General features: G+C 32.3%; 1 protein-coding gene across 1 annotated transcript in view; it reads left to right on the forward strand.

Annotated features, from left to right (window-relative positions):
- Positions 1-25,708, forward strand: part of OTOG (otogelin) — a 576,525-nt gene that overhangs the window by 43,390 nt on the left and 507,427 nt on the right. The window contains 3 exon segments of the mRNA XM_053689346.1: positions 5,802-5,894; positions 6,003-6,157; positions 17,630-17,751. Coding sequence (XP_053545321.1) covers positions 5,802-5,894; positions 6,003-6,157; positions 17,630-17,751 — 370 coding nt within the window.

The following is a 25,708-nucleotide window of genomic DNA, read 5'->3' on the forward strand; positions in this document are numbered from 1 at the left end:
TTTAATAGCTAAAATAGTTAAAATAATTACAAATTTACCTATAAAATAAATCCTAACCTAAGTTACAAATACACCTAACACTACACTATCAATAAATTAATTAAATACAATACCTACAATTATCTACAATTAAACCTAACACTACACTATCAATAAATTAATTAAATACAATTCCTACAAATAAATACAATGAAATAAACTAACTAAAGTACAAAAAATAAAAAAGAACTAAGTTACAAAAAATAAAAAAATATTTACAAACATTAGAAATATATTACAACAATTTTAAACTAATTACACCTACTCTAAGCCCCCTAATAAAATAACAAAGCCCCCCAAAATAAAAAAATACCCTTCCCTATTCTAAATTACTAAAGTTCAAAGCTCTTTTACCTTACCAGCCCTGAACAGGGCCCTTTGCGGGGCATGCCCCAAGAAGTCAGCTCTTTTGCCTGTAAAAAAAAACATACAATACCCCCCCCAACATTACAACCCACCACCCACATACCCCTAATCTAACCCAAACCCCCCTTAAATAAACCTAACACTAAGCCCCTGAAGATCTCCCTACCTTGAGTCGTCTTCACCCAGCCGAGCCAAATTCTTCATCCAAGCGGAGCAAGAAGAGGTCCTCCATCCGGTAGAAGTCTTCATCCAAGCGGGGCAGAAGAGGTCTTCCATCTGATTGAAGTCTTCATCCAAGCGGCATCTTCTATCGTCATCCATCCGGAGCGGAGCGGCAGCATCCTGAAGACCTCCGACGCGGAACATCCATCCTGGCCGACGACTGAACGACGAATGACGGTTCCTTTAAATGACGTCATCCAAGATGGCGTCCCTCGAATTCCGATTGGCTGTTCCGATCAGCCAATAGAATGCGAGCTCAATCTGATTGGCTGATCGGATCAGCCAATCGGATTGAACTTGATTCTGATTGGCTGATTCCATCAGCCAATCAGAATTTTCCTACCTTAATTCCGATTGGCTGATAGAATCCTATCAGCCAATCTGAATTCGAGGGACGCCATCTTGGATGACGTCCCTTAAAGGAATCGTCATTCGTCGGGAAGTCGTCGTCGGAAGAAGATGGGTCCGCGGTGGATGTCTTCAAGATGGAGCCGGTCCTCATCGGATGAAGATAGAAGATGCCGCTTGGAAGAAGATGGTTGCCGGTCCGGATCTACTCTTCTTCCCGGATAGGATGAAGACTTTGGAGCCTCTTCTGGACTTCTTCAGCCGTCGGATGATGGATGTCTAGCCCCCGCTTGGGCTTAGATGAAGATATCGGAGCCAGGACGGATCGGTGATACCTGGTGAGGTGAAGACAAGGTAGGAAGATCTTCAGGGGCTTAGTGTTAGGTTTATTTAAGGGGGGTTTGGGTTAGATTAGGGGTATGTGGGTGGTGGGTTGTAATGTTGGGGGGGTATTGTATGTGTTTTTTTACAGGAAAAAGAGCTGAATTTTTTGGGGCATGCCCCGCAAAGGGCCCTGTTCAGGGCTGGTAAGGTAAAAGAGCTTTGAACTTTAGTAATTTAGAATAGGGTAGGGCATTTTTTTATTTTGGGGGTCTTTGTTATTTTATTAGGGGGCTTAGAGTAGGTGTAATTAGTTTAAAATTGTTGTAATTTTTTTCTTATGTTTGTAAATATTTTTTTATTTTTTGTAACTTAGTTCTTTTTTATTTTTTGTACTTTAGTTAGTTTATTTCATTGTAGTTATTTGTAGGTATTGTATTTAATTAATTTATTGATAGTGTAGTGTTAGGTTTAATTGTAGATAATTGTAGGTATTTTATTTAATTAATTTAATGATAGTATAGTGTTAGGTTTAATTGTAACTTAGGTTAGGATTTATTTTACAGGTAATTTTGTACTTATTTTAACTAGGTAACTATTAAATAGTTCTTAACTATTTAATAGCTATTGTACCTGGTTAAAATAATTACAAAGTTGCCTGTAAAATAAATATTAATCCTAAAATAGCTACAATGTAATTATTAGTTATATTGTAGCTATATTAGGGTTTATTTTACAGGTAAGTATTTAGCTTTAAATAGGAATAATTTATTTAATAAGAGTTAATTTATTTCGTTAGAATAAAATTATATTTAACTTAGGGGGGTGTTAGGGTTAGGGTTAGAATTAGCTTTAGGGGTTAATAAATTTAATAGAGTAGCGGTGAGGTCCTCTCGGCAGATTAGGGGTTAATAAGTGTAGGCAGGTGGAGGCGACGTTGTGGGAGGCAGATTAGGGGTTAATAAATATAATATAGGGGTCGGCGGTGTTAGGGGAAGCAGATTAGGGGTACATAAGGATAACTTAAGTAGCGGCGCTTTGCGGTCGGCAGATTAGGGGTTAATTATTGTAGGTAGTTGGCGGCGACGTTGTGGGGGGCAGATTAGGGGTTAATAAATATAATATAGGGGTCGGCGGTGTTAGGGGCAGCAGATTAGGGGTACATAAGGATAACGTAGGTGGCGGTCGGCAGATTAGGGGTTAAAAAAAATTAATCGAGTGTCGGCGATGTGGGGGGGCCTCGGTTTAGGGGTACATAGGTAGTTTATGGGTGTTAGTGTACTTTAGAGCACAGTAGTTAAGAGCTTTATGAACTGGCGTTAGCCCAAAAAGCTCTTAACTACTGACTGGAGTTTTGTCGTTAGATTTCTAACGCTCACTTCAGACACGACTCTAAATACCGGAGTTAGAAAGATCCCATTGAAAAGATAGGATACGCAATTGACGTAAGGGGATCTGCGGTATGGAAAAGTCGCGGCTGAAAAGTGAGCGTTAGACCCTTTTTTTAATTACTCCAAATACCGGCGGTAGCCTAAAACCAGCGTTAGGAGCCTCTAACGCTGGTTTTCACGGCTACCGCCAAACTCCAAATCTAGGCCTTAGGGCCCAATGAACAAAACTTTCCTGCATGGAAAGAAATCACACAAAGTTTTTGTTGTTTTTCTTTTCAGCATTCTATTGGGATGTAGGTGTCTCTCCTTCATATCTAGAACCGCATAGCCACATAAACTGCTCTCAAGTTAAAATGTGCCTATCTGCAGTCGTTTGAGTGACCTGACATGACTTCTTAGATAATCTCACCAGATGAGAGAGCTTTAGCTTACATTTTATCTTCCCCTTTTATCATTCTCCTTTTATTATCACTTATTCTCATTAATCATTTTCTACTATTAACACTTACATTTTAGCAATTTATCTGAATTTCTCTGACTTGGTTTTCAACACTACTCCAGTTAAAGGCAGTATATACAGCATAATGTGTTCCAAACCTGAGACTAACAATCTCAGTTACCCCACTTAAATTTGTTATATATAATACATTAGTTTTGTTGAAAAGGCCTGCTCATAAAATGTGTTTTTTTTTCTGTACAAATAAAGGCACATAATTTAAAAGTCCAGTGAGTGCAAGCCATTTGTCTATTTCTATTCATGTTTTTGCATGCACCCTGGCAGGCTGACCTAGTTGTGCGAGTGCTCTCCAGCTGCTCATATATATATATATATATATATATATATATATATATATATATATATATATATATATATCTATCTATACACATATATTCAGTATATATATCAAAAAGAGGAAAATGGGGGAAAAAGGGTTAGCGCTAAAAAATGAGAAAAGTACATATAATAATAATAATATTAAATTAAATTAAAACTTGAGGAGTACTAGATCCTAAGTGTATTAGCAGATGAAAGAGTGGAATATATACACCCTTATGCAAAAAATGCAAATATAAATATATACTATATCTAAAACTAGATGATCAATCAGGAATCAGATATATACAGTTTAGAGGCACACACATAGATGTACAACCATTGGGGAATATCCCAAACTAACAGAACAAACGGATTGGCATCTGTGGAATATATATAAATAAATAAATAAATAAATAAATAAATAAAAAACAAAACAGTGTACAAAATGCAAATTGGCTAAATCAATATAGGATAAGGTATCTAGTACTCCTCAAGTTTTAATTTAATTTAATATTATTATTATATATACTTTTCTAATTTTTTAAGCGCTAACCATTTCCCCCCCATTTTCCTCTTTCTGATCTATTGTAACTGTATTAGAAATATTTGGAAAAGGATATTTTGCCTTTGGGGGAATTTCTGTGGTCAGCTGCTTTTATTTGAGACAGAATATCTATTTATTTATTTATTTGTTTATTTATTTATATTCTTGCATTTTAATCACATGTTATGATCATAGTCTGAATTTTGACTATCACACTAGGAGCTATTACAGGGTGTACTGTGCAATACAATACACTGTATATTTATCTCATATCCCTAAACGATTACACATATTGCTCTCTATATATATTTATGTACTGATCCCATAAAATTATATGGGTGAAGTACTATTTATCTGTACCCATTAGTATTTGTTTATTATAGTGTATAGTATATAGAGATTTTATCATTTCCTTCTTTTTCTAGTTCCCATTTTAATATTCACTAGCTATATTTAGTTGTATTGTGTTGTATTGCACTGTATTACATTTTATTGTGTGGTTCCCTGTATATGCGCTCTTTAGGCTCCAAAGCTTATATCACTGCTTGTCAGTGATATATTCTATTTGTATCAGGGGCGAAACTACAGGGGGTGCAGAGGTTGCAGGTGCGACTGGGTCCCTGAGGGTGGGGGGGGGCCCAGCTTAAATATTTTTTTTTTTTTTATATATTTTTTTTTTTAATAAAAAACGTTAACCTACCACTGCCTGCACTGATATCATGTGAGTGTGACATGACTACAGGGGTTAGTGTTTCTGTTTTACCCATTGGTGTTTATGTGTGTGTGTATGGTGTGTGTGTGTGTATGTATGTGACTGTGTGTGTATTTATGCATGTATGTGTGTTTGTGTCTGTTTGTGGAACCAGCAAATTACAGACCTTGTTACTACAGCATGGGGGGGCAGGGGGTAAACAGTGTCACTATACAGTACCACTATATACAGTAAGGGGGGCTGGACCATGTCACTGACTACTGTGGTCACTTTATAAAGTACTGGGCGGGTAGGGTCAGGCCAGCCATCTCAGGCCAGACATGTAATCTGATTCACATTTTTTTTCTGTGTTAAATGTAAAAAAAAAAAAAATAATGTATTAAATTCACCTTTTTTTGGAGGGGGGAGGGGTGGTGGGGGGGGCCCTTCTTAGATTCTTGCACCTGGGCCCTGTGGTTTCTAGTTATGCCTCTGATTTGTATATATATATATATATATATATATATATTTAAAGAACACACACATTGTTTCCATCATATATTTATATTATATACAAATGTTTGCAAATTAATTCTCTTGCCTCTTGCAAAATGAATCTGCTGAAGCCCTCTTTGTTAAAAATTCATTATCTAGTCTTTCTTGCCAAAATCATTTAACTGGTGTCAGATACCGATAACTTCATTTAAATCAGTTTCTCATCTGCTCCTATTCTTATCTCTGATGCAATATCTAGATAGAGCTTTGTCAACCAATATCTTTTCCCCAGGTTGCTCACAATGTTTGGAACATATTGCCAATTTGCTACAGTATTTATGAGAAACTCCCAATGAACTGCTTATTTTACTATCTTTAGGATCCATCTCAGCAAAACACCCTTTTGTTTTTTACAACAAAAATTCTAAAATTAGGAATTTGGCATTGGTGTTTTTTATATTTTATATTCTATTCAGATAATGTATCTTACATATCTTTTTTTGTAATGCAAAATAAATTGAATTATGCAGAAAATAGAAAAGCATTCATTTTTGTATTTTGTTTTAGAAAATTTTCCTTGTTTTAATGGAGGTGAATGCCTACAGAAAAAATATTGTGACTGCAGTCGATATAACGCATCCGGATCAAGATGTCAAATAGGTAAAAATGTCTTCATATCAACTTTATAAAATATGGTTGACAGTTTGTATATAAAAGCTTTATTAGAATGATACAACGCTCACACGTTCCCTTTGCTTTAATCTACAGTGTATAACACAGGTGCTGAGAGAGATAATATATGTCGAACTTGGGGACAATATCATTTTGAAACCTTTGATGGACTTTATTTTTTTTACCCTGGAAAATTTAGTTATGATCTTTTACGACAAAATGAGCAAGATGAACAGAGTTTTTCAATCCAGGTGAGATATTACATTACAAGTATTATTGAGTTGTTTTTTAGTAACAAGTATTATTTGCATTGGCTAAAGTTCTCTTGTTTGAAACCTCTAAGTATGAAAGTGATAAAGCTGAAAATGTGTTTTAGATATGTTAAGATTTAAAATTTAGTTGGTTCAAGATCTACAATATTTTATTTTATGAAGTGTTTTTATATTGACACTCAATACCATAACAATCATTATCATTATCATAAAGAATAATATTCATATCTTAGTTATATTGAATGTAATTGTTTTTAGAATCAAATGCAAAAACATGTAATGTACTGTAAGTGAATGACATCATTTTCGTCTGTTGAACTTCTGCTTTATGTACAGCGCTGTGGTTTCTGTTGGCGCTTTACAAATAACCAATAATAATAATAATAAATAATAATGTATGTCAATAATTTAAGGACTATGTAAATATAATAGAGGATGAACCAATAAGTAATTCAGATATGATTTTAATGCATAAAGATAAATATGGTGACTCTGCTTTAAGGCATACATTTTTTTTCTATATCTCTTTCACTTAAAATACTTCTTAATGTACAAATGTACAGTTTAACAAACCGAAATGTTTATAAAATGTAGATATATAATTAATTGCATTTATTGTTGTAAAAATATGTTCCTTGATGCTAAAAGCCTTTCTTTTCATAAATTTTAGGATGGTAAACTTTCCCCTATTGTAAAAACAGATCTTGAATGTTCGCAATATTTTAGATGGAGTTTAATTTATCAGTTGTAATGAAGATACGCTTTAACTTACGTTTTAATGTAGCACTGAAATTCAAATACCGCGTGCTTTGTCCGCTTACTTCAAAAGTATTTTTGAACTGTTCTCAAATCGGTGTTCTAGCCACACACACACACACACAAAAAAAAACAAAACAGTTCAAACCGTTAGCTCAGGGGTATTTGAACAGAGTGGGGGGTATTTGAATTTCAGTGCTACATTAAAAAGTAAAGCGTATCCTCATTACAACTGATGAATAAAACTCCAAGTAAAATCGATAACATTCAATTGTTCTATCGAAATTTGCCACCCCGTCGAGATTTGTTACCTCTGTGTGTGCATGTACACAATTACGTAAGCGCACTCCATACATGTTTCAAAAGAATGTGTGGAATGCGATTAGGTAATTACAAGCATGCGCACATGGAGGTAGCAAATGTCAACAAAGAGGAAATATAGTCCACTTATTTCTTCTTAAAGCTGCCATGGACATGCACGCATGTGCACAGCTTCATTTCTCATTCAACATGTAATTAAAAATAAATAAAGCATCTCTCCACTTCCTAATTAATGGTCAATATGTAATCAAAATGAAATAAAGCTTGTTTCCTCCTCTCCATCATTTTTTTTAATATGCACATTAATTAAGAATACTCCTAAATTCATAAACTGTATGCTACAGGAGCAGACGAGACAACGTAGTGTACAGTTTATTCATTTAGGAGTAATCTTAATTAATGTGCATATTAAAAAAGATGGAGAGGTGGCGACAAGCTTTATTTAATTTTGATTACATATTAACCTTTAATTAAGAAGTGGAGAGATGAGAAATGACGCCGTGCACATGTCTATGGTAGCTTTAAGAAGAAATGTGAGGATTAAATTTCATCTCTGACGAGGTTTGCTACCTCCATATGCGCATGCTTGTAATTATGTAATCACATTCCATGCATTCTACGTGGAGTGCCATTGTGTAATTGTGCGCATGCATACACCGAGGTAGCACCGAGGTAGCAAAATTTTGACAGAACACTGGATCTGTTTTTTACAAAGAGGAATGTTTACGATGACTTTAAGATTAGTGTTACACATTAAAGAGATTATATTTCAAATACCATGCATGTGCTTATTATGTTAAGGACTTATTAAACTGTAGAAAAAAATGTAGTTACTGTACATTTAGGGGCCTATCTATCAAACTCTGTATGGAGCGTGAGTCCCCATGTTTCTGGCGAGCCATGTCTTCGCATTTGTTTAACCTATCATTTTGGTCTAAAGTGTTATATTAAAAAAGTTTTATGGTGTGCATATGCATTTAGGTGTTCATATACGTTTGTATATTGTATGTAAGTTTTTCTTCGTTTTGTATGCACTTTTCTAAGCACCTCTATTTATTAGTTTGACTAATGCAAATAAGATTTTAATGGAGACAAAGGCCTAGATTTGGAGTTCGGCGGTAGCCGTCAAAACCAGCGTTAGAGGCTCCTAACGCTGGTTTTGGCCGCCCGCTGGTATTTGGAGTCAGTGATTAAAGGGTCTAACGCTCACTTTTCAGCCGCAACTTTTCCATACCGCAGATCCCCTTACGTCAATTGCGTATCCTATCTTTTCAATGGGATCTTTCTAACGCTGGTATTTAGAGTCGTTTCTGAAGTGAGCGTTAGAGCTCTAACGACAAGATTCCAGCCGCCTGAAAATAGCAGGAGTTAAGAGCTTTCTGGCTAACGCCGGTTCATAAAGCTCTTAACTACTGTACCCTAAAGTACACTAACACCCATAAACTACCTATGTACCCCTAAACCGAGCTCCCCCCACATCGCCGCCACTCGATTTAAATTTTTAACCCCTAATCTGCCGACCGCCACCTACGTTATACTTATGTACCCCTAATCTGCTGCCCTTAACCCCGCCGACCCCTGTATTACATTTATTAACCCCTAACCTGCCCCCCACAACGTCGCCGCCAGCTACTTAAAATAATTAACCCCTAATCTTCCGACCGCAAAGCGCCGCCACCTACGTTATCCCTATGTACCCCTAATCTGCTACCCCTAACACTGCCGACCCCTATATTATATTTATTAACCCCTAATCTGCCCCCCTCAACGTCACCGACACCTGCCTACACTTATTAACCCCTAATCTGCCGAGCGGACCTGAGCGCTACTATAATAAAGTTATTAACCCCTAACCCGCCTCACTAACCCTATCATAAATAGTATTAACCCCTAATCTGCCCTCCCTAACATCGCCGACACCTAACATCAATTATTAACCCCTAATCTGACGACCGGAGCTCACCGCTATTCTAATAAATGTATTAACCCCTAAAGCTAAGTCTAACCCTAACACTAACACCCCCCTAAGTTAAATATAATTTACATCTAACGAAATTAATTAACTCTTATTAAATAAATGATTCCTATTTAAAGCTAAATACTTACCTGTAAAATAAACCCTAATATAGCTACAATATAAATTATAATTATATTATAGCTATTTTAGGATTAATATTTATTTTACAGGCAACTTGGTATTTATTTTAACTAGGTACAATAGCTATTAAATAGTTAAGAACTATTTAATAGCTACCTAGTTAAAATAATAACAAATTTACCTGTAAAATAAATCCTAACCTAAGATATAATTAAACCTAACACTACCCTATCAATAAAATAATTAAATAAACTACCTACAATTACCTACAATTAACCTAACACTACACTATCAATACATTAATTAAACACAATTGCTACAAATAAATACAATTAAATAAACTAACTAAAGTACAAAAAATAAAAAAGAACTAAGTTACAAAAAATAAAAAAATATTTACAAACATAAGAAAAATATTACAACAATTTTAAACTAATTACACCTACTCTAAGCCCCCTAATAAAATAACAAAGCCCCCCAAAATAAAAAATTCCCTACCCTATTCTAAATTAAAAAAAGTTACAAGCTCTTTTACCTTACCAGCCCTGAACAGGGCCCTTTGCGGGGCATGCCCCAAGAATTTCAGCTCTTTTGCCTGTAAAAGAATAAATACAATACCCCCCCCCAACATTACAACCCACCACCCACATACCCCTAATCTAACCCAAACCCCCCTTAAATAAACCTAACACTAAGCCCCTGAAGATCTTCCTGCCTTGTCTTCACCATACCAGGTTCACCGATCCGTCCTGGCTCCAACATCTTCATCCAACCCAAGCGGGGGTTGGCGATCCATCATCCGGTGCTGAAGAGGTCCAGAAGAGGCTCCAAAGTCTTCCTCCTATCCGGCAAGAAGAGGACATCCGGACCGGCAAACATCTTCTCCAAGCGGCATCTTCAATCTTCTTCCATCCGGTGCGGAGCGGGTCCATCTTGAAGCAGGCGACGCGGATCCATCCTCTTCTTCCGTTGTCTCCCGACGAATGACGGTTCCTTTAAGGGACGTCATCCAAGATGGCGTCCCTCGAATTCCGATTGGCTGATAGGATTCTATCAGCCAATCGGAATTAAGGTAGGAATTTTCTGATTGGCTGATGGAATCAGCCAATCAGAATCAAGTTCAATCCGATTGGCTGATCCAATCAGCCAATCAGATTGAGCTTGCATTCTATTGGCTGTTCCGATCAGCCAATAGAATGCGAGCTCAATCTGATTGGCTGATTGGATCAGCCAATCGGATTGAACTTGATTCTGATTGGCTGATTCCATCAGCCAATCAGAAAATTCCTACCTTAATTCCGATTGGCTGATAGAATCCTATCAGCCAATCGGAATTCGAGGGACGCCATCTTGGATGACGTCCCTTAAAGGAACCGTCATTCGTCGGGAGACAACGGAAGAAGAGGATGGATCCGCGTCGCCTGCTTCAAGATGGACCCGCTCCGCACCGGATGGAAGAAGATTGAAGATGCCGCTTGGAGAAGATGTTTGCCGGTCCGGATGTCCTCTTCTTGCCGGATAGGAGGAAGACTTTGGAGCCTCTTCTGGACCTCTTCAGCACCGGATGATGGATCGCCAACCCCCGCTTGGGTTGGATGAAGATGTTGGAGCCAGGACGGATCGGTGAACCTGGTATGGTGAAGACAAGGTAGGAAGATCTTCAGGGGCTTAGTGTTGGGTTTATTTAAGGGGGGTTTGGGTTAGATTAGGGGTATGTGGGTGGTGGGTTGTAATGTTGGGGGGGGGGTATTGTATTTATTCTTTTACAGGCAAAAGAGCTGAAATTCTTGGGGCATGCCCCGCAAAGGGCCCTGTTCAGGGCTGGTAAGGTAAAAGAGCTTGTAACTTTTTTAATTTAGAATAGGGTAGGGAATTTTTTATTTTGGGGGGCTTTGTTATTTAATTAGGGGGCTTAGAGTAGGTGTAATTAGTTTAAAATTGTTGTAATATTTTTCTTATGTTTGTAAATATTTTTTTATTTTTTGTAACTTAGTTCTTTTTTATTTTTTGTACTTTAGTTTATTTAATTGTAGTTATTTGTAGCAATTGTGTTTAATTAATGTATTGATAGTGTAGTGTTAGGTTAATTGTAGGTAATTGTAGGTAGTTTATTTAATTATTTTATTGATAGGGTAGTGTTAGGTTTAATTATATCTTAGGTTAGGATTTATTTTACAGGTAAATTTGTTATTATTTTAACTAGGTAGCTATTAAATAGTTCTTAACTATTTAATAGCTATTGTACCTAGTTAAAATAAATACCAAGTTGCCTGTAAAATAAATATTAATCCTAAAATAGCTATAATATAATTATAATTTATATTGTAGCTATATTAGGGTTTATTTTACAGGTAAGTATTTAGCTTTAAATAGGAATCATTTATTTAATAAGAGTTAATTAATTTCGTTAGATGTAAATTATATTTAACTTAGGGGGGTGTTAGTGTTAGGGTTAGACTTAGCTTTAGGGGTTAATACATTTATTAGAATAGCGGTGAGCTCCGGTCGTCAGATTAGGGGTTAATAATTGATGTTAGGTGTCGGCGATGTTAGGGAGGGCAGATTAGGGGTTAATACTATTTATGATAGGGTTAGTGAGGCGGGTTAGGGGTTAATAACTTTATTATAGTAGCGCTCAGGTCCGCTCGGCAGATTAGGGGTTAATAAGTGTAGGCAGGTGTCGGCGACGTTGAGGGGGGCAGATTAGGGGTTAATAAATATAATATAGGGGTCGGCGATGTTAGGGCAGCAGATTAGGGGTACATAGGGATAACGTAGGTTGCGGCTGTTTACGGAGCGGCAGATTAGGGGTTAAAAATAATATGCAGGGGTCAGCGATAGCGGGGGCGGCAGATTAGGGGTTAATAAGTGTAAGGCTAGGGGTGTTTAGACTCGGGGTACATGTTAGAGTGTTAGGTGCAGACGTAGGAAGTGTTTCCCCATAGGAAACAATGGGGCTGCGTTAGGAGCTGAACGCTGCTTTTTTGCAGGTGTTAGTTTTTTTTCAGCTCAAACAGCCCCATTGTTTCCTATGGGAGAATCGTGCACGAGCACGTTTTTGAGGCCGGCCGCGTCCGTAAGCAACTCTGGTATCGAGAGTTGCATTTGCGGTAAAAATGCTCTACGCTCCTTTTTTGGAGCCTAACGCAGCATTTGTTTAAACTCTCGATACCAGAGTTAAATTTATGGTGCGGCCAGAAAAAATCCCGCGGAGCGTTAACAGCCCTTTTACCGCCGAACTCCAAATCTAGGCCAAAGTTATTTAGTATTAACAAAATAATTGTGCATCTGTTTCCACATGTACTCATTTTTAGTAAATATGACCTGTTTGTAGAACTGTCTCATTTCTTAGTATTTTTTATATCAAATTCTCAGTTCTGTTTTGTTTCATGTTTCTTATTCCTTTTTCCACTTCAGCAATTTTAAAATTGCATTGGCCATTGAAGCTATTTTACGCTATCTCAATGGAATATCACATTATCATGGTAATTTGTTCTAAGTGCTGATCGTAATTTGCATAGTGAACCAAATTCCATTTTATTGGATAGGTGCAGAAGATACAGTATCAGATGGATGCCAGGGGGGAAATGCCTTCAATTGCACCAATTTTGGCTAATTGTAGATAAATGTATTCATTTTCAGGTTCATTGGTTAAAACCTGTAGTCTTATACAAGAAAAACACCAAATCATCTGAATCTGATAGCTTTTTAGGACAGGATCTAAGAAAATAATGATAGGCAAATTAGTCAGGATGTTCCGTTCTCGTGTACATTATGTTTGATCTACTGACTCTTCTCCACTGTCTGCCAGAAACAGCCATTGTTTAAAGCTTTTTAATAAATGAACATTATTTGTCATTGCCAGGCAATTAAACTTGCACCAGTCATGTCATATCTTATGTAAGAGATTTCAAGACTGATCTTGACATCTTACCATTTAAAAGATAAGTTCTGTGACAAAATGACTATACATCTACAATTCCATTTATTGTCTGATGATGACTACCACCATGCTATGCCTTGTGAAAATCTTTATGTGGTTGTAAACTTAAAGGGACAGTAAAGTCATATTTAGACATTCATGGTTTAAACAGAGCATACAATTGTAAACAACTTTACAATTTAATTCTATTATTGAATTTGCTTCCTTCTCTTGTTATCCTTTGCTGAAAGCTGAAAGGTTTATCTAGGAAAGCTCAGGAGCAGCAAATAATCTAGTTTCTAGCTACTGATTGGTGGCTGCATATATATATATATATATACTGACTGTCATTGACTCACCCATGTGTTCAGTTAGAAAACAATAGTGTATTGCTGCTCCTTCAACAAATGATACCAAGAAAATGAAGCAAATTTGATAATAGAATTAAACTGGAAAGTTGTTTAAAATTGTACGTTCTATCCAAATCATGAAATACATTTTTTGGGTTTTATGTCTCTTTAAAATATGTTGCCAGATAGATTTGTAGAATGAGAAACAAATCTCAGATATTAAAAAAACAAACAAAAAAAAACTAAAAACAGTATCCTAAATCCCCTAAAATTAACAGTTTATCACAACATAACATCTTTTATTTTTCCTTAATAACTGTAGCAAATACTATTCGGACAACTCATCATCATCTCCATTCCTAACTTCCATAGGCACTGCCTGGCAATTAACTTACTAATGCATCCCCCTCTCTAGTTCAGAATCACTGATTTATCAGTACATGCCAAAATAAGCATAACAGTACAGTGTATAGAGCTATATTTTATAGGTAATATTTATCCTTTTATGTGTCAAGTCTACTGCAATAGTTCAACCATTGAAATCTACCCATCCCGTATTAGCCCGAATTGCTGAAATGAACCCTGTTTTAGATTCTCTTATCACTGTAGTTTGTATTAGTTAGAACTCTGTGTAATTGTTATTTAATATTTTGTTGTTACTTCCAGGTTAAATTGAAGAATCTAGTTCTATATTGTAGTGTTGCTGATACTGTAATATTGCAGGGTATCAGTTGTCTCCAACCTTTATCCAACTCTAGCCCTAACCCTAACTCATAGCCTTTGCCAATGTCACACCTCTGAAGACATGTTGTTGTCTATATGGAATGCAATGTGATAGGTGGCAAGATCTTTAAATGATCAAGATCTTGACCCACAACTTTGATGTGACAATATTTACCAAGGCAGTAGAGTCTGAAAATATAGAATCTAGGTTTATATTTATTATAAAAAGATTGATTTCTCTATGTCATGTTACTTAATTCTGACTTTCTCATGCTAATTCTTAAATTGATTCATTGGTGTTTACTGCTGTCCATTCCTAAATAATAAACCAATTATGTTTTACTGTTTAAGCTTGTCTCAAACTCCCTGATTTAGAGGTTTTGATAGTCATTCTAAACCTGATTAAAGCCAAAGTTTCTGAAGTACAGAGTGACTTGTCATAGCGTAAACTAGTTGTAAAAAAGAATGAGGGAGTAATTTGCCCAACCTTGTGCCATGCTACTTGTCACATACTGAACTTACAAAAAATAGTGATATTATTGGCACCAGTCAAAACATTAATTATTAATCCATTCTGTAAACATTGGTGCCATCCAGCTATTCAAATGAATGGAATAAAATATCTTTTGTTGGCAATGAGTAACTGTATTTTGCTTGTGCTTCTCTTTAATCTTTGTCTTATTTTGTTTAAGATGGCACCTTCCAATTATCTGAATAAATAAAATAATTCCTAATTTCTTCTTTTTATGTGCTTGGTGCAAAGGCTGTGTCTCAGCTGCCAACTTAAAGGGACAGTCAAGTAAAAAAAAAACTTTTATGATTTAAATAGGGCATGTGATTTTAAACAACTTTCCAATTTATTTTTATCACCAATTCTGTTTTGTTCTCTTGGTATTCTTAGTTGAAAGCTAAACCTAGGAGGTTTATATGCTAATTTCTTAGACCTTGAAGGTGGCCTCTAAGCTGAATGCATTTTAGCCACTAGAGGGCATTAGTTCATGTATTTCATATAGATAACATTAAGCTCAAGCACGTGAATTTACCAAGGAGTAAGCAATGATTGGCTAAAATGCAAGTCTGTCAAAATAACTGAAATAAGGGGGCAGACTGCTGATGCTTAGATACAAGGTAATTACAGAGGTAAAAAGTGCATTAATATAACTGAGATAAGGAGCAGTCTGCAGATGCTTAGATACAAGGTAATCACAAAAGTATATTAATATAACTGAGATAAGGAACAGTCTACAGAGGCTTAGATACAAGGTAATCACAGAGGTAAAAAGTATATTATGTATGTGTGTGTGAGTATACATGTATGTATATATACAGAATATATGTATGTATGTATGTATGTATGTATGTATGTATGTATGTATGTGAGTATGCATGTATGTTTATATACATTATATATGTATGTGTGTGTGTGAGTATGCATGTATGTATACATGCAGTATATATGTATGTGTGTGAGTATGCATGTATGTATATATACAGTATATATATATATGTGTGTGTGTGAGTATGCAATTATGTATATATACAGTATATATGTATGTATGTGTGTGAGTATGCATTTATGTCTATGTACAGTATATATGTTTGTATGTGTGTGATTATGCATTTATGTATATATACAGTATATATGTATGGGTGTGTGTGAGTATGCATGTATGTCTATATACAGTATACACTGTATGTATGTATGTGTGTGAGTATGCATGTATGTATATGTACAGTATATATGTATGTATGTGTGAGTATGCATATATGTATATTTACAGTATATATGTATGTGTGTGTGTGTGAGTATGCATGTATGTATATATACAGTATATATGTATGTATGTGAGTATGCATGTATGTATATATACAGTATATATGTATGTGTGTGAGTATGCATGTATGTATATATACAGTATATATGTATGTGTGTATGAGTATGCATGCATGTATATATACAGTATGTGTGTGTGTGTGAGAATGCATGTATGTATATATACAGTATATATGTATGTATGTGAGTATGCATGTATGTATATATACAGTATGTATGTGTGTGTGAGTATGCATGTATGTATATATACAGTATATATGTATGTGTGTGAGTATGCATGTATGTATATATACAGTATATATGTATATGTGTGTGAGTATGCATGTATGTATATATACAGTATGTATGTGTGTGTGAGAATGCATGCATGTATATATACAGTATATATGTATGTATGTGAGTATGCATGTATGTATATATACAGTATGTATGTGTGTGTGTGAGTATGCATGTATGTATATATACAGTATATATGTATGTGTGTGAGTATGCATGTATGTATATATACAGTATATATGTATGTGTGAGTATGCATGTATGTAGATATACAGTATGTATGTGTGTGTGAGAATGCATGTATGTATATATACAGTATATATGTATGTGTGTGTGAGTATGCATTTATGTAAATATACAGTATATACGCATACACACATAAATCTTAATTTTTTTAGCCCTTCACAGTCGTATACTTTGTCCTATACCATATCCCATTCAGTTCATTTTAAAGCATGTTTAAAAAAATAATTAACCTTTATTTTACATGTAATATTTAATTATAAACGTTAAATACTTCAATTAAATGTTCCTGTTTTTTATGCAAACTTTCAAACATTAACAGTTTATGTCAGGTCTCGAAAAGCGCAACATTTTTTCACTTCTATGTTGCGTTTTTCAGAAGTGCAACAGAACTCCCTGCGTCCTCCATCAAAAGTATAGAGTGTAGTAAGATTCTACGGGGCCGATTTATCAAGCTCCGTATGGAGCTTAATCCCCCTGTTTCCGCGCGAGCCTTTAGGCTCGCCAGAAACAGAAGTTATGAAGCAGTGGTCTAAAGACCGCTGCTCCATAACCTTTCTGCCTGCTCTGAGGCCGTGGACATAAATCAACCCGATCGAATACGATCGGCCTGATTGACAACCCCTGCTAGCGGCCGATTGGCCGCAAATCTGCAGGGGGCGGCATTGCACCAGCAGTTCACAAGAATGATAAATGCTGAGAGCGTATGCTGTCGGCATTTATTGATGTGCAGCGGACATGATAAGCTACATCGTATCATGTCCGCTCGCACTATGATAAATATACCCCTATAAGTAGATTGTGCGTTATTCTTATGGTGGGACTGAGCACAAGATAATGCACTGTGCGCTATTGATTGTGCTCTGATCCAGCACAATGTTTATACAACAATAACATGAATAAATATTATTTAATTGTTTAATTATAGATACACAATGACCGGCTCTGCAGACATTTTCCGTACTCTTGTCAACGCTCTGTAAGTTTGTATTTTGCTGGGGATGGAGAAATAAAACTTCAGGACCATGATGTGACCCACAATTTTCACAGGTACTTTGCTATTTATCATTCTTTATTAAAGGGACATAGAAGATAAAATTAAACTTTTAGGAATTAAATAAGGTGTAAAGTTTTAAAAACAAAATAAAACTTTACAATTTTCTTCTTTTCCACAAGAGCATACTGAGGTAGACTCGAGAGCATACTGAGGAGCATACTGAGGTAGACACGAAAGCATACTGAGGTAGACTTGAGAGCATACTGAGGTAGACATGGGTGCATACTGAGGTAGACATGAGAGCATACTGAGGTAGACATGGGAGCATACTGAGGTAGACACGAAAGCATACTGAGGTAGACTTGAGAGCATACTGAGGTAGACATGGGAGCATACTGAGGTAGACATGGGAGCATACTGAGGTAGACATGGGAGCATACTGAGGTAGACATGGGAGCCTACTGAGGTAGACATGGGAGCATACTGAGGTAGACTCGAGAGCATACTGAGGTAGACTCGAGCGCATACTGAGGTAGACTCAAGAGCATACTGAGTAGCATACTGATGTAGACTTGAGAGCATACTGAGGAGCATACTGATGTAGACTTGAGAGCATACTGAGGAGCATACTGATGTAGACTTGAGAGCATACTGAGGAGCATACTGATGTAGACATGGGAGCATACTGATGTAGACTTGAGAGCATACTGAGGAGCATACTGATGTAGACTTGAGAGCATACTGAGGAGCATACTGATGTAGACTCGAGAGCATACTGAGGTAGACTTGAGAGCATACTGAGGAGCATACTGATGTAGACTTGAGAGCATACTGAGGAGCATACTGAGGTAGACTCGAGAGCATACTGAGGAGTATACTGAGGTAGACTCGGGAGCATACTGAGGAGCATACTGATGTAGACTTGAGAGCATACTGAGGTAGACTCGAGAGCATACTGAGGTAGACATGAGATCATACTGAGGTAGACACGAGAGCATACTGAGGTAGACCCGAGAGCATACTGAGGTAGACTCGAGAGCATACTGAGGTAGACTCGAGAGCATACTGAGGTAGACTCGAGAGCATACTGAGGTAGACTCGAGAGCATTCTGAGGTAGACTCGAGAGCATACTGAGGTAGACACGAGAGCATACTGAGGTAGACTCGAGAGCATACTGAGGTAGACTCGATCGCATGCCCGTGTCTTGAGCACCATATGTATAATATTGTTATAAATATTGTTTCTGGCACTGCTGCCATCGAAGGCACGCTTCTGAGACTACATCAGTTTACTGCTATGGAAAAGAGTTATGTTTCAATAAAGGATACAAAGAGAAAAAGCAAACTGATACTATAGATAAATTAGAAAGATGTTTTTGTTTCTCTCCGAATCTTTAAAGGACATTAAACGCTGCGGAATCTGTTGGCGCTCTACAAATAACTACAAATAATTAAAAACAAATTTGATACCTTCATTTCTGAGTTTTTTTAAATGGATTATGCAATTTCATTTTGTTAAATAAGTGTTTTGTTTTATGTTTTTTTCTGTTTGGTCTGATGACGGGGGTGTAAATTTCCCGAAACGTTAATTAAATTTTGTCTTTTTGATATCCAAAATCCCTGAGAGTGCACTTGATTGCTGATCTATGCTAATACATAACGGCACTGATTCAACTTAGTTAGGGGTTGATCACGAAACTTTAGAAAACGTATTTAATGATATCATACACAAAATCACCAATAAAGTCTATGCTTAGTTTTGTAGATAAATCACTTGATACATTTTCTAAAAGATTGGAATAGACTCTATAATTCATTTAATAAATTATTGTACAGATATTTAAGCAAATATTCTAATTTACAATACCCCTCTAATAGCTTAATATAAATAAATGTTATATATACACAATAATATACACAATTAAACTCCCTGCTATGGCAAAGAATGCTTTTCCTGTCATGATTGTTGATGCAAAACTAATAATTCAGAAAGACCAGGTGAAGGAAGGAAACAGCAGTTTAGTAACAGTAAAGTAGCTAACAGTATTAACCCTAAGCAAAGAGAAAGTGGAACGAGCACAACGTTTAGACTATTGTAAAGCAATATAAATAATGAATGTATATTAAACTAATGTTATACTTTCAATAATTAAACATTTTATAAGTTGCACATTTTTATTTTAGTGGCCCTTTAAAGCTATAGTATGACTTCCCTTTTCATTTAATTCTCAGTAAATCTGATATTTCTGCCAAACACATAAAACATTTCCAGGGAGACTTTGTACCAAAGCAATCAAGTAAGCAGGTGACTGACATACTGACCACACCCATTAATAATCCCACAGCTCCTCCCACTATTCCTCTAAAACACCCAGTGTCAATTGTACACAATAACCACTAAATATTAAATTAATGTATCTAATCTGTAATCTATTAAATACAGGAGATTCACAGATGCTTGTTCACCAAATTATTTTAATAGATAGATAGATAGATAGATAGATAGATAGATAGATAGATAGATAGATAGATAGATAGATGATAGATAGATAGATAGATAGATAGATAGATAGATAGATAGATGATAGATAGATAGATAATAGATAGATGATAGATAGATAGATAGATAGATAGATAGATAGATAGATAGATAATAGATAGTTTGATAGATAGATAGATTGATAGATGATAGATAGATAGATAGATAGATAGATAGATAGATAGATAGATAGATAGATAGATAGATAGATTGATTATAGATAGCTAGATAGATAGATACATAGATAGATGATAGATAGATTGATAGATTGATAAATAGATAGATTGATAAATAGATAAATGATAGATTGATTGATGATAGATTGATAAATAGATAGATTGATAAAAAGATGATAGAAAGATGATAGCTAGATAGATGATGATAGATAGATAGATAGATAAATAGATAGATTATAGATAGATAGATGCATAGATAGATGGATAGATAGATAGATAGATAGATAGATACATAGATAGATGATAGATAGATAGATAGATAGATAGATAGATAGATTGATAAATAGATGGATAGATTGATAAATAGATAAATGATAGATAGATAGATAGATAGATAGATGATAGATTGATTGATAAATAGATAGATTGATAAATAAATGATAGATAGATAGATAGATAGATAGATAGATAGATAGATTGATAAATAGATAGCTAGATAAATTGATCAATAGAAAAAAAGATAGACAGATAGATAGATAAATAGATAGATAGATAGATAGATAGATAGATAGATAGACTCTCAGGACAGGTGGCAAGTGTGCAGTCCCATACGTTGGGCTTTGCTTCTCCCCTTATTGCAAGCAATAAAGGAAATACCCCAGTATAGCACCTTATTGGCTATATTAAATGTAACTACTTTTATACTGACGCAGTGTAGGTTAAGCAACCAGCTCTTATATGTTCTTTCAAATTTTAGATTTTTTTACTCAAAATATTAATAATGTACAAAATCTAATCTATTAAAGGGATTTATGTAATTTAAATAACTTTTTAAATGTTGTATACAACTAAAAAGGTGCTTTCTTTTAACAATATAGTGCATTAAATCTCGTGAACATAAATATACATATATAGAACATAAATATACACATATAGAACATAAATATACACATATAGAACATAAATATACATATATAGAACATATACATATATAGAACATAAATATACATATATAGAACATAAATATACATATATAGAACATAAATACACATATAGAACATAAATATACATATATAGAACATCAATATACACATATAGAACATAAATATACATATATAGAACATAAATATACATATATAGAACATAAATACACATATAGAACATAAATATACATATATAGAACATAAATATACATATATAGAACATAAATATACACATATATAGAACATAAATATACATATATAGAACATAAATATACATATATAGAACATAAATATACACATATAGAACATAAATATACACATATAGAACATAAATATACATATATAGAACATAAATATACATATATAGAACATAAATACACATATAGAACATAAATATACATATATAGAACATAAATATACATATATAGAACATAAATATACATATATAGAACATAAATATACATATATAGAACATAAATATACACATATAGAACATAAATATACATATATAGAACATAAATATACACATATAGAACATAAATATACATATATAGAACATAAATATACACATATAGAACATAAATATACACATATAGAACATAAATATACATATATAGAACATAAATATACACATATAGAACATAACAATACATATATAGAACATAAATATACTAATATAGAACATAAATATACATATATAGAACATAAATATACACATATAGAACATAAATATACATATATAGAACATAAATATACACATATAGAACATAACAATACATATATAGAACATAAATATACATATATAGAACATAAATATTCATCTATAGAACATACATATACACATATAGAACATAAATATACATATATAGAACATAAATATACATATATTAAACATAAATATACACATATATAGAACATAAATATACATATATAGAACATAAATATACATATATACAGAACATAAATATACACAAATAGAACATAAATATACATATATAGAACATTAATATACACATATATAGAACATAAATATACATATATAGAACATAAATATACATATATATAGAACATAAATATACATATATAGAACATAAATATACACATATAGAACATAAATATACGCATATATAGAACATAAATATACACATATATAGAACATAAATATACATATATAGAATGTAAATATACATATATAGAACATAAATATACACAAATAGAACATAAATATACACATATATAGAACATAAATATACATATAAAGAACATAAATATACACATATATAAAATACATATATACATATATGAAACATAAATATACATATATAGAACATAAATATACATATATAAAAAACATAAATATACATATATAGAACATAAATATACACATAAAGAAACATAAATATACACATATATAGATTATAAATATACATATAAAGAACATAAATATACACATATATATATAAAATACATATACACATATATGAAACATAAATATACATATATAGAACATAAATATACATATATATATATAACATAAATATACATATATAGAACATAAATATACACATAAAGAAACATAAATATACACATATATAGAACATAAATATACATATATAGAACATAAATATACACATATAAAACAGAAATATACATATATAGAACATAAATATACACATATAGAACATAAAAATACATATATAGAACATAAATATACACATATAGAACATAAATATACACATATAGAACATAAATATACACATATAGAACATAAATATGCACATATAAACTTTTAATATACATATATAGAACATAAATATACACATATAGAACATAAATATACATATATAGAACATAAATATACATATATAGAACATAAATATACACATATATAGAAAATAAATATACACATATATAGAACATAAATATACATATATAGAACATAAATATACACATATATAGAAAATAAATATACACATATATAGAACATAAATATACATATATAGAACATAAATATACACATATAGAACATAAATATACATATAAAGAACATAAATATACACATATAGAACATAAATATACACATATATAGAACATAAATATACACATATATAGAGCATAAATATACATATATAGAACATAAATATACATATATAGAACTTAAATATACATATATAGAACATAAATATACATATATAGAACATAAATATACACATATAGAACATAAATATATGCACATATAGAACATGAAAATGCATATATAGAACATAAATATACACATATAGAACATAAATATACATATAAAGAACATAAATATACCTATATAGAACATAAATATACATATATAGAACATAAATATACATATATAGAACATAAATATACACATATAGAACATAAATATACGCACATATAGAACATAAAAATGCATATATAGAACATAAATATACACATATAGAACATAAATATACATATAAGGAACATAAATATACCTATATAGAACATAAATATACATATATATAGAACATAAATATACACATATAGAACATAAATATACATATATAGAACATAAATATACACATATATTGAACATAAATATACACATATATAGAGCATAAATATACATATATAGAACATAAATATACATATATAGAACTTAAATATACATATATAGAACATAAATATACATATATAGAACATAAATATACACATATAGAACATAAATATATGCACATATAGAACATGAAAATGCATATATAGAACATAAATATACACATATAGAACATAAATATACATATAAAGAACATAAATATACCTATATAGAACATAAATATACATATATAGAACATAAATATACATATATAGAACATAAATATACACATATAGAACATAAATATACGCACATATAGAACATAAAAATGCATATATAGAACATAAATATACACATATAGAACATAAATATACATATAAGGAACATAAATATACCTATATAGAACATAAATATACATATATATAGAACATAAATATACACATATAGAACATAAATATACATATATAGAACATAAATATACATATATACAGAACATAAATATACATATATAGAACATAAATATACACATATAGAACATAAATATACGCACATATAGAACATAAATATACGCACATATAGAACATAAAAATGCATATATAGAACATAAATATACACATATAGAACATAAATATACATATAAAGAACATAAATATACCTATATAGAACATAAATATACATATATATAGAACATAAATATAGATATATAGAACATAAATATACATATATAGAACATAAATATACATATAGAACATACATTTACATATATATAGAACATAAATATACACATATAGAACATAAATATACACATATAGAACATAAATATACATATATAGAACATAAATATACACATATAGAACATAAATATACATATAAAGAACATAAATATACCTATATAGAACATAAATATACATATATATAGAACATAAATATACACATATAGAACATAACTATACGCACATATAGAACATAAATATACATATATAGAACATAAATATACATCTATAGAACATAAATATACACATATAGAACATAAATATACATATAAAGAACATAAATATACCTATATAGAACATAAATATACTTATATATAGAACATAAATATACATATATAGAACATAAATATACATATAGAACATAAATTTACATATATATAGAACATAAATATACACATATAGAACATAAATATACATATTTAGAACAAAAATATACATATAGAACATACATTTACATATATATAGAACATAAATATACACATATAGAACATAAATATACACATATAGAACATAAATATACATATAGAACATAAATTTACATATATATATAACATAAATATACACATATAGAACATAAATATACACATATAGAACATAACAATACATATATATAGAACATAAATATACATATATAGAACATAAATATACATATATATAACATAAATATACATATATAGAACATAAATACACATATAGAACATAAATATACATATATAGAAAATGAATATACATATATAGAACATAAATATACATATAGAACATAAATATACATATATAGAACATAAATATACATATATAGACCATAAATATACATATATAGAACATAAATATACATATAGAACATAAATTTACATATATAGAACATAAATATACACATATAGAACATAAATATACACATATAGAACATAAATATACATATAGAACATAAATTTACATATATATAGAACATAAATAT

This window comes from Bombina bombina, chromosome 7, assembly GCF_027579735.1.
Source record: "Bombina bombina isolate aBomBom1 chromosome 7, aBomBom1.pri, whole genome shotgun sequence".
Classification (NCBI taxonomy): Eukaryota; Metazoa; Chordata; class Amphibia; order Anura; family Bombinatoridae; genus Bombina; species Bombina bombina.